Source organism: Oenanthe melanoleuca, chromosome 4A, assembly GCF_029582105.1.
Source record: "Oenanthe melanoleuca isolate GR-GAL-2019-014 chromosome 4A, OMel1.0, whole genome shotgun sequence".
Taxonomy (NCBI): Eukaryota; Metazoa; Chordata; class Aves; order Passeriformes; family Muscicapidae; genus Oenanthe; species Oenanthe melanoleuca.
The window spans coordinates 782,631-801,440 of NC_079338.1; the positions used below are offsets into that span (position 1 = coordinate 782,631).

An 18,810-nucleotide genomic window follows, 5' to 3' on the forward strand; every position below is an offset into this window, starting at 1 on the left:
AGGGCGAAATGGGTGAATGGGAGCAAGGGGTTGAATGAGGGGAAAAGCGAAGAGTGAGGGGAAAAAGGTGATGGGGAAAGGAAATGATTGAAGGGAAAAGGAGTGAGTGAGGGGGGGAAAGTGAGGGGAAAGGGCGATTGAGGCAGAAATGGGTGAGTGGGGACAAGGGAGGTGAGTGAGTGGAAATGGGTGAGAGGAAAAAAAAGGAGATAAAAGAGGGAGATGAAGTGATGGTGGAAAGGATGTGAGGAGGAAAAAGGATGAATGAGGGGAGTGGAGGTCGATGAGGGAAAAGGTTTAAAAGGGAGTGAGGGAAAGGAGGTAAGTGATGGTAGAAAGGGGGTAAATGAGGGGGTATGAGAGTCAGGGGGAGGAAGGAAAAAGGTGAGGGAAAAGAAGAAGAGGGGCAAATGAGGGGAAGAAGGATGAGTAGGGAAAGAGTGAGGGGGGAATCTCTCCCTGTGCATGTGATCCAGAAAAATGCACAAAATACAGCTTAGCTGGGATCTCCCAGAGCTTTGGTGAGTTCAGGTCTCCTCAGGACAGTTTTATCAGGCAGCAATAAAACAAACACCATTCTTTGCCATCCTCCTCCCAGACTGGACCCTCACACAGCCTGTGGCAGCTCCTGATAAGTGTTGGATGTTTGGCAGTCACCAAGGCCACGTGCTGCCAGCAGAATCTCATTTTTGTACCAGTACAAAAATTTCTATTTATTTGATTTCATGTGAAATAACCTGGTCAAGATTTGTCCCCACAAGCAGCAGAATCCCAAGAGAAATAAGATTTTTATTTTTTTTTGTGAAAGGAAATGCATGCATGACCTCACCCATGATGTAGGAAGAAAATCCATGTGCAGGTGACCCTTTCTCCACAAACACCAGGAAGATTCACCTCTTTGAATAATTCGTTTGGTTTTTTTTATTTCTGGGGAGGGACAGGTCAGCAATTCTTCAAAGCTCAGGCCAATATAAACAATAAAGCATAACATTTTTATAATAGCTGCAGGTTCCTTTTGGGTGATACATTTTTATAATAGCTGCAGGTTCCTTTTGGGTGATACATTTTTATAATAGCTGCAGGTTCCTTTTGGGTGATACATTTTTATCATAGCTGCAGGTTCCTTTTGGGTGATGCAGGTTTTTAAGGGGGGAAAACTCCTCCTGTCAGGGAATTGTGCAGAGCCAGGAGATCCCTCCTGAACCTCCTTTTCTCCAAGCTGAGCCCTTTCCCAGCTCCTTCAGCTGCTCTTAAAAACATCTAAGAGGGGTTAGGGTTCCTTTTTTTTTTCACAGGATTTTAGGAGAAGCTGGGTTTTCAGGAAAAATTCAGGATGGGGAAGCCCTGGTTGGCCAGAGAAGCTGTGGCTGCCCCTGGATCCCTGGAATGTCCAAGGCCAGGCTGGACGGAGCTTGGAGCAACCTGGGATTGGGAAAGGTGTCCCTGCCCGTCAACTTTTAACTCCTTCCAACCCCAAATCATTCTGTAATTCTATAATTCCTAATGCTTCCCCACAAGGAAACAGGAAGTCTGGACATTTTTAGGACACCTGACTTTCAGTATTCAGCGTTTCCAACCTCTCAGCTCTGAGTTAAGTGCTAAAATGACACAATTCTGATTTTACTGAGTGCAGCATCTGCTGGAAATTCAATATTAGTGAGCATTTTACAATAGTTTCCAGCAATGAGAGGTGTGGGCAAAGCCTGGTGAGGGAGAAATTGGGATTTCAGAGCAGATCTCTTTGTCAGGAGAGGGAACTGAGATGGCACGAGCCCTCAGAGCCCGAGTTTAACAGCAGGGGAAGGACTTGTGTTATCTCCCCAAACAGGCTGCAGCCACAAGTGCTGCTGCAGCATCCTCAGGAAGGGGAATTAAAGCTGACACACGATTACAACAGAGTTTGGAAGTACAAAAAAAAAATAAAAATTGGAAAGCAAATGGAGACCAGGCAGAAACTATTTCTAGGCTGAATTTGGGGGTGAAAAAAAAAAAAAAAAAAAAAAAAAAAAAAGCAGAAATAGGCTTTTGCTAAGGACTAAATTCAAACCCTGCCAAGAATCCAAGTTTAGTGTTTAAGGCTCCCAGTGCCAGCTCACACGAGGGGAAGAAATCCAGATATCATCAGAGAGCCTCGTGGCAACGAGATAAATGGGATAAACCTGGGGAGCTTGTTCTGCTAAAGTCATCTCTGAGGAGGAGCTGCCTTATCTCGTTCGGGTGCAGGTGACAGCATCAACCAGCAGGTGCTGAACTCGTCCAGCGAGAGGGGGAAGAGCAGGAATTCGGCGATGTCAGCCGGAGGCAGGAGCTGTTCCCGGAGCCCTGCAGCACACGGAGAGCGGGGACTGAGCCCAGCAATGCCATGGCCTCGCCTCATATCCAGGTACGGGCAGCAGCGAGGCAGGAGCTGCATTCCCTCCTCCTCCTCTTCCTCCTCCTCCTCGAGCTCTCCCAGCCCAGCCCAGCAGCTCTGCTCGCTGCCATGGCACCTCCTGCTCCTTCCAGATAATCAGACAAAACCAAACCGTGCCCAACCCGCTCCTGTCGAGCTGTTGGAATGTACAATTCCACTCTTCCCAAAGGTTTTCACCTCAAAGGGTCTTTAGGTGAAGGAAGAGCTGGGAAAATGTCACAGTCCCTGCATGGGGTTAACACAGGAACCTTTAACTGCCTTCCACCTCTGAGGAACATTTCTGTCAGCACTCAAGCCAGCCTCTGCCTGTCACCCTCGGGAAGCCAGCACAGCCTGCTTGTCACCAAGGCTCCATCCAACACCCCCAGGACAGCAGGGGTGAGCTTCCAGCTGGCTCTGTTGGACACTGACAGCCCTGGAGGTGTGAGGGTTGAACTCTGAGCTCTCCCCAGCCATCCCCACGGGAATGGTTTCAGGAAGGGGCCCTGGAACCCACCTAGAAGAGCTTCTCGTAGCACTTGTCACAGTGGACGATGTCCCGGTGGATGAAGATTTTGTCCAGCAGATCTCCCATTGCTTTGTGGCAAATTCCACACTGCCAAAGGGAAAACAGGGAGCTTGGACAGTCACCAAAACCCCAGACAGGAGCAGCAGGAGGGAGGGGGCAGAGGTTCTGCAGCATTTTGTTAAGGGGTCAGGATGCAACTTTTGGGGCTGCACTTTCCTGCAACAGCCAAATGTCCCTGCTGGCCTCTTCCTCCCACACTCCTCATCCCTCCCCACACTCTTTCCTGCAGGCTTTGAGGATTCAGCCACCTCCAGCAGAGCACAAAGACCACAAAGCAGCAAGTCTGCCCCAAGGACAGTGGGGTTTTCTGAGGATGCTGCCAATTATAAATAATTTTCCTTGTTTTAACATTCAAGGACCTGAAAACCTTCTGGGGACACCTGTGACTGCCTTAGTGTTTCTGCCCCAGAGTGAGGTAAGGATTTGGCACACTCCATGCAGATCCCTCTGAGAGCCTGGGGATGGAATTTCAGGAAGATGCCTGCTCCCAGCCCTGCCATCCCCAGCAGCACAGGCAGTGTGCTGAAGCAGTGCTTACCCTGAAGCAGTACTCGTGGCAGTGGATGTTCAGGTGCTCTATGATGATCTTGGGGCAGTCTCTGATTTCCCTGCTGCAGTAAGTGCACAGGGGCTCACTGGACCTGGGAAGAACAGGGCAGGGGATTCCTCTGTGGTGCTCTGGTTGCAGAGGAGAATTTCTTCCCAATATCCCATCTGACCCTTCCCTCAGTCAGTGAGAAGCCATTCCCTTTGTCCTGTCACTCCTTGGAAATAATCCCTTCCCATTTTTCTTGTGGGCTCCCTTCAGGCACTGGAAGGCCACAATTGAGTTACCACAAAGTTTCTCAGCTCCAGGCTGAGCAATCCCAGTTCTCTGAGCCTTTCCTCACAGGGGAGGTGCTCCATCCCTCTGATCACCTTGGTGCCTGCTCTGGACTCTGACTTGGAGCAAACCCATAAAATAATTTCTGATTGAGAATTTGATTAACCCCCCAGAGCAGCCCCACCCTGTCCTACCTGTGCAGGGGAGCACTGGACAGGAAACTGTGCTGGCTGTAGCTGCTTCTCTCCAGGTCACTCAGATCCACAAGGCTGCCACTGCAGGAGGGAGGGAAATATCAGCACTTGGGATGTGGGAAAAGAATCTCGGGTGGAATCATAATCCAGTGATTTGGAATATCCTGGCTACCTGTTCCTTGGGGAGAAATTCTTCAAAGTGCCTTCCCAGGACACAAAGAGGAACCTTTCAGTACCCCCACAGAGGAATCTGCCTCACCAGGACCCTCATTTTTACATCTGCCCCCTACAAATAACAGCTAAAACTCCAAATCCTGCAGGAAAAGGCACAGAGCACATCCCTGGCTCCATCCCTCATCCAGCTGAGTTTCCCTCTCTGAGTTTCCTGGATATTTGGCTTCTCTCTGGCTGCTGCCAGCAGCTCTGCTGAGCCCTGGGACAGGCTGGAGATTTACAGAGTGCAGTCAGCTCCCCCAGGGGTGCCAGCACAGCCCTGAGGGAGGATAGTGCCTGCAGGGAGCTTCAAACTGGTGTTAACTGGTGCCACATCACTGTGAGGGTGCTGAGCATGGGGCCAAATCCTGCTCTTGTCACCCCGGGGCCAGTCTGGAGCAGCTTCACTCGAGCAAAACAAAGGAATGAAGATTTAAGCTGAAAATGGTGCAATATAACTTTTTAAAACTCCTATGATGAGGTTTTCCCAGCGAGAGCCCTCACCCTCCACATTCTCTTCACGCATCCCAATCATTTCCAGGTGCACGGTGCCAAACCTGCAGCGTGGTGTTTTCAGCCACCTCGGGAGGAGCCCCCCTGTCCCCTGGGAGCTGTGGGACACATGTCCTGCTGTCCCCAGCATCCCCCAGAGCAGAGCCTGCCCCCCAGGAACCCGCGGGGGCTGCTCAGCTCCATCCTGCTGGGATGTGCCACCGGGCAGTGACACCGGGCAGTGACATCCAGGAAGTGACACCGGGCAGTGACCCCCGGACAGTGACACCGGGCAGTGACCCCCGGGCAGTGACACCCGGCAGTGACCCCCGGACAGTGACACCGGGCAGTGACACCCGGCAGTGACCCCCGGGCAGTGACACCGGGCAGTGACCCCCGGACAGTGACACCGGGCAGTGACCCCCGGACAGTGACCCCCGGACAGTGACCCCCGGACAGTGACACCGGGCAGTGACATCCAGGAAGTGACACCGGGCAGTGACACCCGGCAGTGACCCCCGGGCAGTGACCCCCGGGCAGTGACACCCGGCAGTGACCCCGGGCAGTGACACCCGGCAGTGACACCCGGGCAGTGACCCCCGGGCAGTGACCCCCGGGCAGTGACCCCCGGGCAGTGACCCCCGGCAGTGACACCCGGCAGTGACACCCGGCAGTGACCCCCGGACAGTGACACCGGGCAGTGACACCCGGCAGTGACCCCCGGGCAGTGACACCGGGCAGTGACCCCCGGACAGTGACACCGGGCAGTGACCCCCGGACAGTGACCCCCGGACAGTGACCCCCGGACAGTGACACCCGGGCAGTGACACCCGGGCAGTGACACCCGGGCAGTGACACCCGGCAGTGACACCGGGCAGTGACCCCCGGACAGTGACCCCCGGACAGTGACACCCGGGCAGTGACCCCCGGCAGTGACACACGCTGTCCCCAGCACTCCGTACCTGCCGTGGCGTGGCGAGGCTGCGATGTTCACGTACTCCTTGACAAAGAGGATCCCTCTCCTGGGAAAACGGGAAGCATTTCCATGAGAAAAGAGCCCGAGCCCCTGGGCAGGGAGCGCGTGCGGGAGAGGCAGGGAGCGGGATGCTGTTGTTCTGGAATAAATCCTGCACATCGAGCATTGTTGCTAAATAACAGCTCCTCTAATTACCCCACCACAACAAATCGAGTTAATTGGCAAGAATGGGATGGATAATGTAACCCTTTCATCCAGCTATGGGTTAGAGGGATAAGTCTCTCCCAGCTCCTGGCAGGATTAGGCACACAATGGGCATGGGGAGAGCTCCCAGTTACACCGAGCCCTGTGGCTGCTCCGGGGGCTGCTCTGCCTCTGCAGCATCTCCAGTTTGCTGTTTGCTTGGGGATGGTTTCACCTCCTTTGCATTTTCCTGCCTCTCTCCGATCCCAGCTCCAGAATTCCACGCCCCGCCCTGGTGCACACCGAGGGGAGCTGTGTGCCCCCACCCTCAGCCTGCAGCCCTGACAGAATCCATCAGCCTTCTTCCATGGTGCATTTCCATGCTGCCTAAAAGCTGGCACTAATCCTCCCTTCTTACACTAAGCCCTGTCATGGCTAAGGAAAGAAACCTCTTTTTTTTCCCCTTAAACTGAGCATGGGCTCTTCTACATCGTGGAATCATTAATGTTGAAAAAGACCTTTAAGATCATCAAATCCAACCACCATGGTCACCACCAAAACATGCTCCCAATTTTCTGAACACTTCCACCACCAACCTGAACTTCCCCTGGCCCAGCCTGAGGCTGTTCCCTGGGAGAAATCCCAAATCCCCCCTGGCTGTCCCCTTCTGTCAGGGAATCATGGAGAGCCAGGAGTTCCCCTGATCCCCCTTTTCTCCTTCTGAGCCCCTTTTCCAGCTCCCTCAAGAATTCTCCAGCCCCTTCCCAGCTCTGGCTGAGGGGCCCAGAACTGGCCCCTGGATTCCATGTGGGGCCTCAGCAGTGCCCAGCACAGGGGACAGTCACTGCCCTGGCCCTGCTGGCACAGTGGGTGACACCAGCCAGGTGCCAGAGCTGCAGGGAGCCCCTCTCAGCTGTTTACCCGGCAGTGCTGGGGTCAGGCTGGTACCCAGAGCTGTGGTGGGAGCTGCAGAGCCTCTCACTGGAGCTGGAGAGGAGCCTGCGGAGAGAGGAAAATCTGTGAGCCATGGCAGGATCCAGAGTGACAGCCAGGAGAATCTGCCACTGCTGGGAGGGCAGATGGACAGCACAGCCCTTTGCCAGACCTTTTCAGGCACCAAACCAATCCCTTCCTCCTACATCTGCCACAGGACAGGACCACCCCCATGGAGGAGGAATTTGGGGAAGTCTCACTTGTAGGGCCATGAGACAGAAGATCCAAGGAGATCTTCCAGTGGGGATGGGAGTGAGTGGAAGCAGCCACAGGGAGAAAGGGCACGGGAGGAACTGCAGGAGATGGGAACATTCCCAAAGCCAATGGAACTGTCCCCAACACAGTAACTTGAAGGAAGAATGCAACAGCACTGGAAACAGCTCTGTCCATCTGCCCAGCAATGAGAGCTAGGATGAGGCTGACCTTTCCTGGAGCCAGCCCAAGGATCCTCTGCCTGCCTTCACCCCCACAACTACTCCTTATCCAGATCCAGCCCTCGGCCTTGCACATGGATGGGCTGGCACTGCCAGGGGCAGTGTCGCTGCAGGGGCAGTGACAATGATATTCCATCCTGGAGACCTCCTGCCCCTTCCAACAGCCTTGCTCTGGGAGCACTTCTGTCACTGAACCACTGACACTCAGCACAGTGACCTCTCTCTCTGCTGTGATCTCTGTTCCCTGTAGCAAAGGCCAATTCCTGGCCAGGAACCAGCTCCCCATTCTCCTGCCCCTCTCTTCTGGCCTCCCACACAGGGAAAAATCTCCAGGGATTTTTCTGGATGTATCCCAGACCTCTGCTAGGCAGCTGTAGTTAGGAATGGTTTAAGAGCAGCTCTGTGCCACTGGATCATGCATCCACTCCCTGGAGACCAATCCTCGCTCTCTCAGCTCTGTTCCATAAATTTCTGGGGAATTTCCCTCGGTGCCCCTGTGACTCCCCCTTTACCTGGTGCTGTTTAAGCTGTCCATGTAGAATGGCACCCTGTGGCTTCTCTGGGCCATGGGCATGGTGGCATCTCTGGGGAGAGCAAGTGGAACAGTCTCAAGCTCTGAGTTTGGGCACCTGAGGGATCCTCACAGGGCTGGGAATCTCCCTGCTGGGCACTGACCCTTCCCACTCCACACCCACCAGCTGCTCACATCCAGGGAATCACATCAGGACACCTGATGCACTGAATAAATGTGGCACTGGGAAGTTCCTTGGCTTGGGAAGTTGGGATCCCAGCCCTGGACTCACCGTCCTGCAGCAGGGCTGAAGTCCCCGTGGCCCCTGGCACTGTCATACCAGCTGCTCCCAGAATAAACACTGCCTTGGGCATCAGGGCTGGGCCTGAAGAAACACAAAGCCCTGAATCAGGAAGGGCAGCAGGAGTCTCTGGAGTGCCCACACTGGGCTCACAGTCCCTGCCAGGGTTCTGGCACCACTGAGCCCTGGCACAGTGCTGGAATCCCTGTCCCTGGAAAGTCCAGAAAATGTGTGGCTGTGGCACTTGAGGCTGTGGGATCCCCATGTCTGGAAGAGCCCAGAAAATGTGTGGATGTCACCACTTGAAGCTGTGAGATCCCTGTCCCTGGAAAGTCCAGAAAATGTGTGGTTGTCACCACTTGAGGCTATGGGATCCCTGTCCCTGGAAAGTCCAGAAAATGTGTGAATGTGGCACTTGAGGTCCTGGAATTCCTGTCCTTGTAAGTGTCCAGAAAATGTGTGGATGTCACCACTTGAGGCTGTGAGATCCCTGTCCTTGGAAGAGTCCAGAAAATGCGTGGATGTGGCACTTGAGGCTTGGTGGTGACAATGTGACAGCACTGGATTGACAGCTGATGATGTCAGAAGCCTTTTCCAGCCATGAGGATTCCAGGATTCCCTCATGCTCTGCCTGTTTCCCCTGTGCTGGTTCTGTGCCCCACAGGGAGAGCAGGCTCCAAACCCAACACCTGAGCAAAGCCAAAGCATTCCCAAACTTTCCCAAATCCCTGGAAGTGTCCAAGGCCAGGCTGGATGGACTTGGAGCAGCCTGGGATAGTGAAGGTGTCCCAAGCCTGCAGCTTCCTGTGGCTGCAGCTAAACCCTTGTGTTGGGTTGATGGGACAGAAATGTGGATTCTGTCCCCATCTGTTAAAAACCATTGGGGCAGTGACCCTGATCTCCTGGCACACATTATCTGCTCATGGGCCATCTTTAAACCAGCTGGGCAATCATCTTTATCTTCCCACAGCCCATCCTCCCTCCAGGAGATATCTCCTGTTCATGGCCAGTGAGTCCCAGGGCATGACTGATAAAATTCCATCATCCCACTGGGAGATGCTCCAGCCAGGGGAAGAGCCAAGCCTTTCCTACCCAGATAAAAACTGAGATTTGGGACACCAAGGAACCTTCTTTCCACTGGATTCCAGAGGAAAACCAGACCTTTGCACATCATCCCTGGAGCTTCAGAGGAAACTGCACCTTCTCCAGGAGCACTGCTCCAGCTGAACCACATCTGCCCCTGCAGGAGGATGCAGCCACCATTGAATGGGACTGTGCCAACACCCTGACTGACTGACGGGTGTCAGCTTGGATTCTGACTCTGGCAGGGATTTTTCCCATCTCTTTGCCTGAGAGCCCCTTAATTTCAAATTTAAAATACTAACTTGGAGGAGGTGGTTTACATTCTCCATTTCAAAGAGAAGCTTCTGCCTTTATTGGCAGACACCTGTCCTTCAATCCAGAACAACCTTTCATCCCCAAATTCTCACCTCCTGGTGCTGAACACCTGGCTGTCCACGTAGGCTGGGATCCTGTGGCTGGGCACTGAGCCTGAGAAGGGTTGGTGCTCCTGGAACAGGGGCCGGGGCTCCAGGGCACTGGGAACACTCTGGGAGTGCTGGGAGCTGAGCTCAGACCTGCTGAGGGGTTCAAGTTGCACCATGAAGCCCAGGGGTGGCTTTGCTCTGAGCAAGGGTCCTGCCACTTCCCACGGGGACTGGGAGAGCTGGGACACCGTGGTGTTTATAGGATCACAGGGTTATGGAATTCCACAATCCCAGAACGGTTTGGGTGGGGAGGGACCTCCAAGTTCATCCCAATCCCACCCCTGCCATGGTGGAATCCCTTCCACTGCCCCAGGGTGCTCCAAGCCTCATCCAGCCTGGCCTTGGGCATCCAGGGGCAGCTCTGGGCACTCTCCAGGGAACAATCCCTTCCAGTACTCCTGGACTGGGCAAATTTCCTGGCTCCTCACTTCAGACAGGAGTGCTTGAAGGAGCAGAGGATGAGGGGTGGAGAGGCACTGGTGGCACAGACAGGGATGTCCCCAGCCCACCTGGCTGGCCCCGGGGCGGGCTCGCTGTGCCTCCAGCCCCCCAGGCTCTCACTGGGGCTGGCTGAGCTCTGTTCCTCGTGGTCCAGAGGGATCCTGGGGGGAGGAAAGAGCTGTCAGGAGCTGCAGCAGCTCTGTGTGACCCTGTCCTGTGTGGGGGGAAAGCAGGAACTGTCACAGGGTCACTGTCAGGGTGCTGTGGGTTGGGAGAGACCTTAAAACTCATCCAGTGCCTGGGTCCAGCCTGTCCTGGGCACTGCCAGGGATCCAGGGGCAGCCACAGCTGTCCTGGGAATTCCAACTCAGCCAGGAATTCCTGCCCAAGATCCCAAAATCCATCCCTGCCTGTTCCCTGTGTCCTGTCCCTCCATCCCTTGTCTCTCCAGCTCTCCTGCAGCCCCTTTAGACCCTGAGCTCTGCTGGATCCTTCTCCTCTCCAGGTGAGCACCCCCAGCTCTCCCAGCCAGGAAATGAGCATTTGGGTGGCTTGGGACAGGCCAGGAAGGAAATCTGGAGGTGTGTGAGGGGTGTCCTGGCTCTGTACCTGTCCCATTGTGGCTCAGACTCCTTTGCATGTGGAATCTCTGGAGATGGGATGCTGCTTCCCCCAGGAACAGAGCTGGACCTGCAAGACATGAGATCTTTACAGGGTGGAAGCACCCTGAGCACAGAATTCCTGTGGGAGGGAGATGCAGCCCCTGGAGAATCTCCTGCCTCAAGGAAAAAAATAAATAAAGTGCAATACCCCTGCATGGAAATGTGCCAGACAGAATCATGGAACCACAGAGTTGTTTAGGTTGGAAAAGCCCTCTAAGATCATCAAATGCAACCACCCAGCACTAACCCAAGTCCTGAAATAATTTTCTCTCCCTAAAGACCCTCTGCCCCCAAATTTAAAGTCTAGGAAGCAACTCCTGGCAGTTCAGCTGCACAGGGTTGATGGCTCCAGCTAAGGAGGATCTTTTCTCCCAGATTTTCCTATAAAACCACGGTTAAAGGTTCATCCAGGAGAAGCAGCAATAGAATCAGGCACAAAAAGGCCCCAAGTTGCACTAGAGGAGGTTTAGGTTGGATATTGGGAAAAAAAATCTGCATGGAAAGGGTTGTGAAGCCCTGGAAATGTTCAGGAAATGGGTGGATGTGGAGCTTGAGGACACAGGTTAGTGCTGAACATGGTGGTGCCTGGATTTAATCCCAACCTGAACAATTCCATGATTCCACAAAAGGAGAACCTGGGAGGATGTTTGTCAGCAGGGGGAGATGGCCCAGGAATGACCCCTCATCCCACAGGAGAAGGGAGGGGAATGTCCCACTCCCATTCCCACTCCTCACCCTGCCCTGCTGGGCTCAGCAGGATCCTTCAGCCTGGGGGGCTCTGGGGGGGAGTCATGGCCAGGAGCTCCTGGGCCCCTCTCAGTGGGGCTGGCTGAGTCCAGAAACCTAAACCAGAGACCCAGGATTGGGAAAATCCCTGTGGGATGGGCAGACACCCATTCCCTGCAGAGGAGCAGGAGCCAGCTTGGCCAGAGCCATTCCAAACATCCCAGATCTCCAACCCCAAACATCCCAGATCTCCAAACATCCCAGATCTCCAAATATTCCAGATCTCCAAACATCCCAGATCTCCAGCCCAAAAAATCCCAGATCTCCAACCCCAAATATTCCTGATCCCCAAACATCCCAGATCTCCAGCCCCAAACATCCCAGATCTCCAGCCCCAAACATCCCAGATCTCCAGCCCCAAACATCCCAGATCTCCAGCCCCAAACATCCCAGTTCTCCAGCCCCAAACATCCCAGATCTCCAGCCCCAAACATCCCAGATCTCCAGCCCCAAACATCCCAGATCTCCAGCCCAAAACATCCCAGACCTCCAGCCCCAAACATCCCAGATCTCCAGCCCCAAACATCCCAGATCTCCAGCCCCAAACATCCCAGATCTCCAGCCCCAAACATCCCAGATCTCCAGCCCAAAACATCCCAGACCTCCAGCCCCAAACATCCCAGACCTCCAGCCCCAAACATCCCAGACCTCCAGCCCCAAACATCCCAGACCTCCAGCCCCAAAAGTCCCACACCTCCAGCCCCAAAAGTCCCACCTCTCCAGCCCCAAAAGTCCCACACCTCCAGCCCCAAACAACCATCCCAGTCCCCCCAGTCCTCACCCCCTCTCCTCCCAGTAGGGCTGGTGCTGGGCTGATCCCTCAGGATCCATGGAGCTGCTCCTGTCCCCATATTCCAGGGCAGACCTGGAAAGCAGAGCAGCACCCATCAGTGCCACCCCCAAAAACTGGCACCTGCCCCCTGGCACAATCCATGTCCCTGTGTTCCAGCTGCAGCACCCCTGGATTTTCAGGGAATTGAAAGAACCCCACCAGGAACACGAGGAGGAAAGATCTGGAGTGTTTGGCTGGTCTCAAAGAAAGGAGATTCAACACAAAGCTCTTGGTTTATTTAAATTCCCATCCTTGGGAAAAAAGTGGGAGCAGGATCCTCTTTCTGTGCCTGCCCATGCAGGTTTCCCTTAATCCTCAGAGTTTTGGGAACACCCATATGTTTGTGGTTTATGGGATTATTCCTACACCCACTAAATTCACCCTGCTGTCACCTCTTGAAGGAATATTCTGAGTCCTCGATGTGCACAGGGCTTCTCTCAGTGGGATGAAAAGGGACATCAGACTGCAAGGGTGACCTGGCAAAAAAATGGGGAAATCAGAGCTTCCAAAAGTCCCCAGGGGATTTGTATGGAACTGCAACACTGCACTTTTTCATTCAATAGAATCCAGGAATCGTGGAAATTTTTGGGTTGGAAGGAACTTAAATCTCATCCAGTGCCATGGGCAGGGACATCTCCCACTACCCCAGGCTGCTTCAAGCCCCAGTGCCCAACCTGGCCCTGAAATCTGCTCACCCCAAGGCCTTTTTTGGGTCAGTACATGGAAATGAATCCCAAAATAATGGAGAGGGAGGGAAGCAGCTCCAGGGAGATCAGAACAATTCCTCCCTGGCAATGTCAGCCCTGAAATCCTGTGGGATGGAGGCACTAAAGGCAGAGCTGGAGCTGCTGGATCTGCTCCCAGAATCCCAGAAAAAATCCCCTCTGGGATCATCGAGTCCCAGCTGTGCCCAATCCCCACCTTGAGCTCTGAGTGCCACCCCCAGGAACTCCTTGGACACCTCCAGGGATGGGCACCCCAAACCTCCCTGACCCCCCTTTCCATGGAGAAATTCCTGCTGGATTCCCTGGGGAGAAGCTGTGCAGCAGTGCCCAGAAAAATGCTGCTCCCACAGGCAGGATTTTCCTTTTCCTTTATTGCTCAGCTCAGATTCTGATCCCAGCTTGGATTCTGATCCCAGTTTGGATTCTAATCCCAGCTCCGATTCTGATCCTGGTTTGGATTCTAATCCCAGTTTGGATTCTGATCCCAACTCTCATTCTGATCCCAGTTTGGATTCTGACCCCAGCTCTGATTCTAATCCCAGCTCCCATTCTGATTCCAATTTGGAGTCTAATCCCAGCTCAGATTCTGACCCCAAATCCCATTCTGATTCCAATTTGGAGTCTAATCCCAGCTCTGATCCTAATCCCAGCTCCCATTCTGACCCCCAGCTCCACTCTGGACAAGTTGTTTAATCCCAGGGTCACACCTGGAGTCACCCTGGGAGGGCTCAGCAGGACGGAGCAGCTTCTCCAGAGCATCCCCAGGTCTGTCCCAGGATCCAGGGCTGGACCTGTGAGAGAAGAGGGTTGATCCATCAGGAGGAGAACACCAAGAAACAAAAATATCCACCAGGAGGCTTTCCTGGCTCAAGTTGAACATTTTCTGCTCCCTCCTGCTCAGCTCTGGGAATTTCCTGAAGAGCTGATCCCAAACCCAAGCCACTCATCCTCGTGTGAGGAAAGCAGCTGGAAGATCCCAGGATTTATGGGATGCTCCCAGAACTCATCCCAGGTCAGGAGAACCCCCCCACTCTAAAATCAAGGGGAAAAAAAAGGAATTTTCCACTTACTCTGGTGGGCAAAACCCATTATTGGCTTCTGTGTGCTCAGGAAAACTGGAAAAGAGAGGCAGAGCTTGAGGGATGCTCTACAGTGGCTTTCCATGCATTTCACAGAGGAGAGAGCAGTTCCAAAACCCAGATGGAATCTGATTTCCCATCAGAAAATGCCCATTCTGAGACTGCAGCCAGCTCCAGAGCAGGATTTGAGGGATTGTGTCCAGCAGGAATCCCACCCTGGATTTACCTTCCATTCGTGGCTCTGGGGGCTCCTTCATCCCACGGGAACCTCTCAGGCTTTTCCTCCAGAGCTTTGGCACTAGAAAAAGGAAAATTCCACTGAAAATGGGACCTGAACCCATTTGTGATGTGCCATCCTAGAGAATTCTGCTGCTCTTTGGTTGGGGAACAAAAATAAAATGGAGATGGAGGAGTGGAGGGGTCAGGGAGGAGAATCCCAGAGGGGTGGGAAACAGAAAGGTGAAAAACTTCCACAAATACTAAAAAGTTGGATTTGCAGCCTGGGGAGAAGCTTGGATTGATGTAAAAATAGAAGTACACAGATATTAAGCACAAAAAATTATAAACTTGTGTTTTCTACATTTGTAAGTAAAAATATGCCTTAAGTAAGTGAAAACTGTATTAAATAAAATAATAAAAAATTTTATAGTATAATAATATAATGATGTAAAATGAGTTAAGGGTTTGAGTGTTATAATAAAAGCATAATAAAAATGTGTGTGTATAACTCATATAAGTTAAAATATATAAATATTATATTATATTATATTATTATATTATATTATATTATATTATATTATATTATATTATATTATATTATATTATATTATATTAGTTAAAATATATAATTTAATACTTTATTCAATAAAAGTATACACAGAACAGAAAAGTTAAGTAAAAGTAGTAAGTCAGAAAAACAAAATCAACATTGTAGTAACTCTCTATTGAATTCAATATTATATATTATATATTATATATTATATATTATATATTATATATTATATATTATATATTATATATTATATATTATATATTATATATTATATATTTATTATATATTATATATTTATTATATATTATATATTATATATTATATATTATATATTATATATTATATATTATATATTATATATTATATATTATATATTATATATTATATATTATATATTATATATTATATATTATATATTATATATTATATTTGGCCTTATAACAAAAACCCTGTGGCTACCTGAGCTACAGCTGATTTTCTGCTTCTCTAAATCTCACAAGCTGATGCATTTTAGAGCAATAAATCAACCTTGGACACTGTTGTAGTCACATCAATTCATTTCAAGAAACAGCACAGAGGAGTGAGGGAAGAGAGAATTCCCAGAAAATTCCAAAGGAGTGATGGACAGAGGAGAATCCCCAGAGGATTGAGGGCACACAGGATATTCCCAGAGAATTCCCAGAGTGATGGCACAGAGAAGAATTCCAGAGGATTGAGGAGAATTCCAGAGAATTCCCAGAGGAATGAGGGGATGGAGAGAGAGGAGAGTCCCAGAGAATTCCCAGAGAAATGAGGGGACAGAGGAGAATTCCAGGAGTGAGGGGGCACAGGAGAATCCCAGAGAATTCCCAGAGGAATGAGGGACAGAGAAGAATCCCAGAAAATTCCAGAGGAGAGAGGGCACACAGGAGAATCCTAGAGGAGTGAGGGGATAGAGGAGAATTCCAGAGGAGAATTCCCAGAGGAGTGAGGGAAGAGAGAATTCCCAGAGGATTGGGGGCACACAGGAGATTCCCAGAGGAGAATTCCCAGAGGATTGGGGGCACACAGGAGATTCCCAGAGGATAATTCCCAGAGGATTGGGGGCACACAGGAGATTCCCAGAGGATTCCCAGAGGATTTGGGGCACACAGGAGATTCCCAGAGGATTTGGGGCACACAGGAGATTCCCAGAGGATTCCCAGAGGATTGGGGGCACACAGGAGATTCCCAGAGGATTTGGGGCACACAGGAGATTCCCAGAGGATTGGGGGCACACAGGAGATTCCCAGAGGATAATTCCCAGAGGAATTCCTCCCACCCAGGAGCTCCAGCCCTGCCAGCAGGTGCTGCCCTGGGATTTGGGGACAGCAGCCCCTGTCCCCTCCTGGGAAAGCTTTTCCAAGGAGGATTTCCCCCTCAGCCCTGCCTGTGCTCAGCATTCCTGCAGGGAAACAGCAGGAGAGGAGATTCCCAGGAATGAGCTACAAACAGGGCAGGAAGAGGGGAAAAAATCCAAATGGAAAAGGGGCTGCAGGTTTGGATTCACATTCCAATGTTCAAACCCTCGGTTTCCAGCTGGGAATGTTCCCTTGCCCCTTCCCTGGAATTCCCTGTGGGGTGTTGGCTGTTCTGAGCTGCTCCTGGAGGATTTTGTGTCCCCAGGAATTGCCCTCAGGGCCTCCAGACCCACCTGCTCTCGGCAGAAATGGAGATTTTCCCCAAAGTGTCGCTCAGGGATGGGGATGTTTGGCTCCTGCTGCTTGGTGTGGGGCTGCAAGGGAGGAGAAAAGACAAAAACTGTCACCAAAAATCCCCAAACCTGCCCTGCTCCAAATGGGAATGGAGAAAATGGGAATGAATCATCTTCCCAACCCATTCACTGGCAAAGCCATCTCAGGAGCAAGTTTGAAATGAAAAATTCAGATTTTGCCAGGAATTTCCACTTTCTGCAGTGACACAGCAAGAAAAGCACCAGGACAAGGGAAGAAGCCAAAGTGCTGCTGGCAGTGAGAACTATTCCACCTTTTTTATACTCCAGGCATGGATTCAGCCAAAAAACATTGGAAAACAACTGAAAATTATTCCCTTACCCCAAGAAAAGGTTCAGCTGGGTGAGGTTTGAAGCAATCTGGGCTGGTGGAAGGTGTCCCTGCCCATAGGGGTGGGACCCAAACCATTCCAGGATTTTGGGATTTTTCCTTTTTGGCTTTGAGCTCTCACCTGGAGGGAGATGCTGCTGCTGGATTTTCTCCATCCCAGGAAGACCCAGGGCTGCTTTTCCTCAGCCCATTAGCACTGACAACAAAACAAAACAAAACAAAAAAACAAACAAACAAACAAACAAAAAAAATTAACAAAACATTAGCCCAGCTGATTTTTAGGAGTACAAATTCTGCTTTGTGCAGAGTACCTGCTGCTGTCCTGGCTGAACCTGGGCTGGCCTGGCACAGTTGGGCTCCTCCTCTGCTGTCCTTCCTCCTCTTCTATCTCAATCCTTTCCACAGGGACAAAGAGAATTATCACAGCATTCCCTCTTTTTTCTGCAGCTTTATCCCTGTTTCCCGAGCCCATTCCCTGCTGAGCATCCCCAGGGCAGTGGGATTTTCACAGAGCATCAGCTGAGCTCTGGGATGCCGAGGGAGCCCTGGGCACCTTCCCTGTCCCACTGGGAAATGCCTGAGCCTCCCCAATTTTGGGTTTGTTTCCCATAACCCAAATCCCCATCAGGGTTGTATTCCCAGAGGACTGAGGGCACACAGGAGATTTCCAGATAATTCCCAGAGGAGCAAGGGTATTCCAGTGTATTCCAACACTGTTTCTCCCAAAAAACCAGCGGGATCCAAGCCCCAGCATCCTTCCTTTCTGAAGGAATTGTTCTGAATCTCCTGGGATCTGCTGCAGGAGCCAAACCCAGCACTCACCTCTTGGCAAACAGCGCTGGGAATTCCTGGGTGGGGCTGCTGTGGAGGAAGGGTGAAGGAGCAGTTAAAGGATGGGAGGGAAAGAACCTCCCTGGGCAGGGGCAGAGCCCCCAGGACCCTCCCCCAGGTCCTGCCACCCCCTGGGCAGAGCTGGGGGGTCACACCTGGGCAGGTCCCCAGTGAAATCAAAGAGCAAAACTGCAGAGAGCAGCTGCAGGGCTGAAACTGGGACTCGGGATTGCCTCAGGGGGTTGGGGACCCCCCTGGCTTCTCTTTTCCAGCAGTTCCACCCCTCTCAATACCTGGAGGATTTCCCACTTCTGCAGAAACCAAGGAACCACGGAAAGGTTTGGGTTGGAAAAGATCCAGTGGCACCCTGGGCATGGCAGGGACACCTCCCACTGCCCCAGGCTGCTCCAGCCCCAATGTCCATCCTGGCTTTGGGCACTGCCAGGGATCCAGGGGCAGCCACAGCCCAGCCAGGAATCCCTTCCCAAAATCCATCCCTGCCCATCCCTTGTCTCTCCAGCTCTCCTGGAGCCCCTTGAGACCCTGAGCTCTGCTGGATCCTTCTCCTGCCCAGCTGAGCACCCCCAGCTCTCCCAGGCAGGCTCCAGCCCTGCAGCAGCTCTGGGCTGTGCTGTTGGGGGGTTTCCCTGCCCTGGCTGCTGCCCCAGGCTCACCCGTTGCTCTTTTTGGCAGCAGACAGGACGTAGGCGCGCTCGCGGCCGGCCGAGCGCCGCAGGACGCTGCTGGCAGCCTCGGCCCTGCAGGGACAGGCAGAGGGAGGAGAGGGTCACATCCTGCTCATCCTGCCTGGATGGAGCCCTGGGCAGGTGAGGAACAACCTGCTGGAGGCCAAGAGTGACCCTGTTTCATGGCATGGTTAAAATCACCCGGACCAGCCATCAGGGAGGGTCACTAAGCCGCGTCCTCAAGGGTCACTGAGAACTTCCAGGGAT

General features: G+C 52.2%; 1 protein-coding gene across 6 annotated transcripts in view; it reads right to left on the minus strand.

The window, feature by feature from the left end:
• Nucleotides 1-800: 800 nt before the first annotated feature.
• ZNF185 (zinc finger protein 185 with LIM domain) overlaps nucleotides 801-18,810 on the minus strand; it is a 35,205-nt gene continuing 17,195 nt past the window's right edge. The window contains exons 9-30 of one of the 6 annotated variants that reach the window (XM_056491201.1): nucleotides 18,532-18,615; nucleotides 17,849-17,884; nucleotides 17,338-17,421; nucleotides 17,148-17,222; nucleotides 16,618-16,698; nucleotides 14,400-14,471; nucleotides 14,165-14,209; nucleotides 13,802-13,885; nucleotides 12,762-12,845; nucleotides 12,319-12,402; nucleotides 11,487-11,594; nucleotides 10,699-10,779; nucleotides 10,158-10,250; nucleotides 9,592-9,741; nucleotides 8,093-8,185; nucleotides 7,802-7,873; nucleotides 6,784-6,861; nucleotides 5,666-5,725; nucleotides 3,999-4,079; nucleotides 3,520-3,622; nucleotides 2,910-3,008; nucleotides 801-2,322 (exon numbers count right to left, since the gene is read on the minus strand). In XM_056491201.1, the coding sequence (XP_056347176.1) occupies nucleotides 2,910-3,008; nucleotides 3,520-3,622; nucleotides 3,999-4,079; nucleotides 5,666-5,725; nucleotides 6,784-6,861; nucleotides 7,802-7,873; nucleotides 8,093-8,185; nucleotides 9,592-9,741; nucleotides 10,158-10,250; nucleotides 10,699-10,779; nucleotides 11,487-11,594; nucleotides 12,319-12,402; nucleotides 12,762-12,845; nucleotides 13,802-13,885; nucleotides 14,165-14,209; nucleotides 14,400-14,471; nucleotides 16,618-16,698; nucleotides 17,148-17,222; nucleotides 17,338-17,421; nucleotides 17,849-17,884; nucleotides 18,532-18,615 (1,747 nt within the window). In that variant the 3' untranslated portion in view covers nucleotides 801-2,322. Of the gene's footprint in view, nucleotides 2,323-2,909; nucleotides 3,009-3,519; nucleotides 3,623-3,998; nucleotides 4,080-5,665; nucleotides 5,726-6,783; nucleotides 6,862-7,801; nucleotides 7,874-8,092; nucleotides 8,186-9,591; nucleotides 9,742-10,157; nucleotides 10,251-10,698; nucleotides 10,780-11,486; nucleotides 11,595-12,318; nucleotides 12,403-12,761; nucleotides 12,846-13,801; nucleotides 13,886-14,164; nucleotides 14,210-14,399; nucleotides 14,472-16,617; nucleotides 16,699-17,147; nucleotides 17,223-17,337; nucleotides 17,422-17,848; nucleotides 17,888-18,531; nucleotides 18,616-18,810 lie in introns of all 6 variants that reach the window. The other 5 variants (XM_056491200.1, XM_056491199.1, XM_056491202.1 and 2 more) reach the window with 5 other exon arrangements.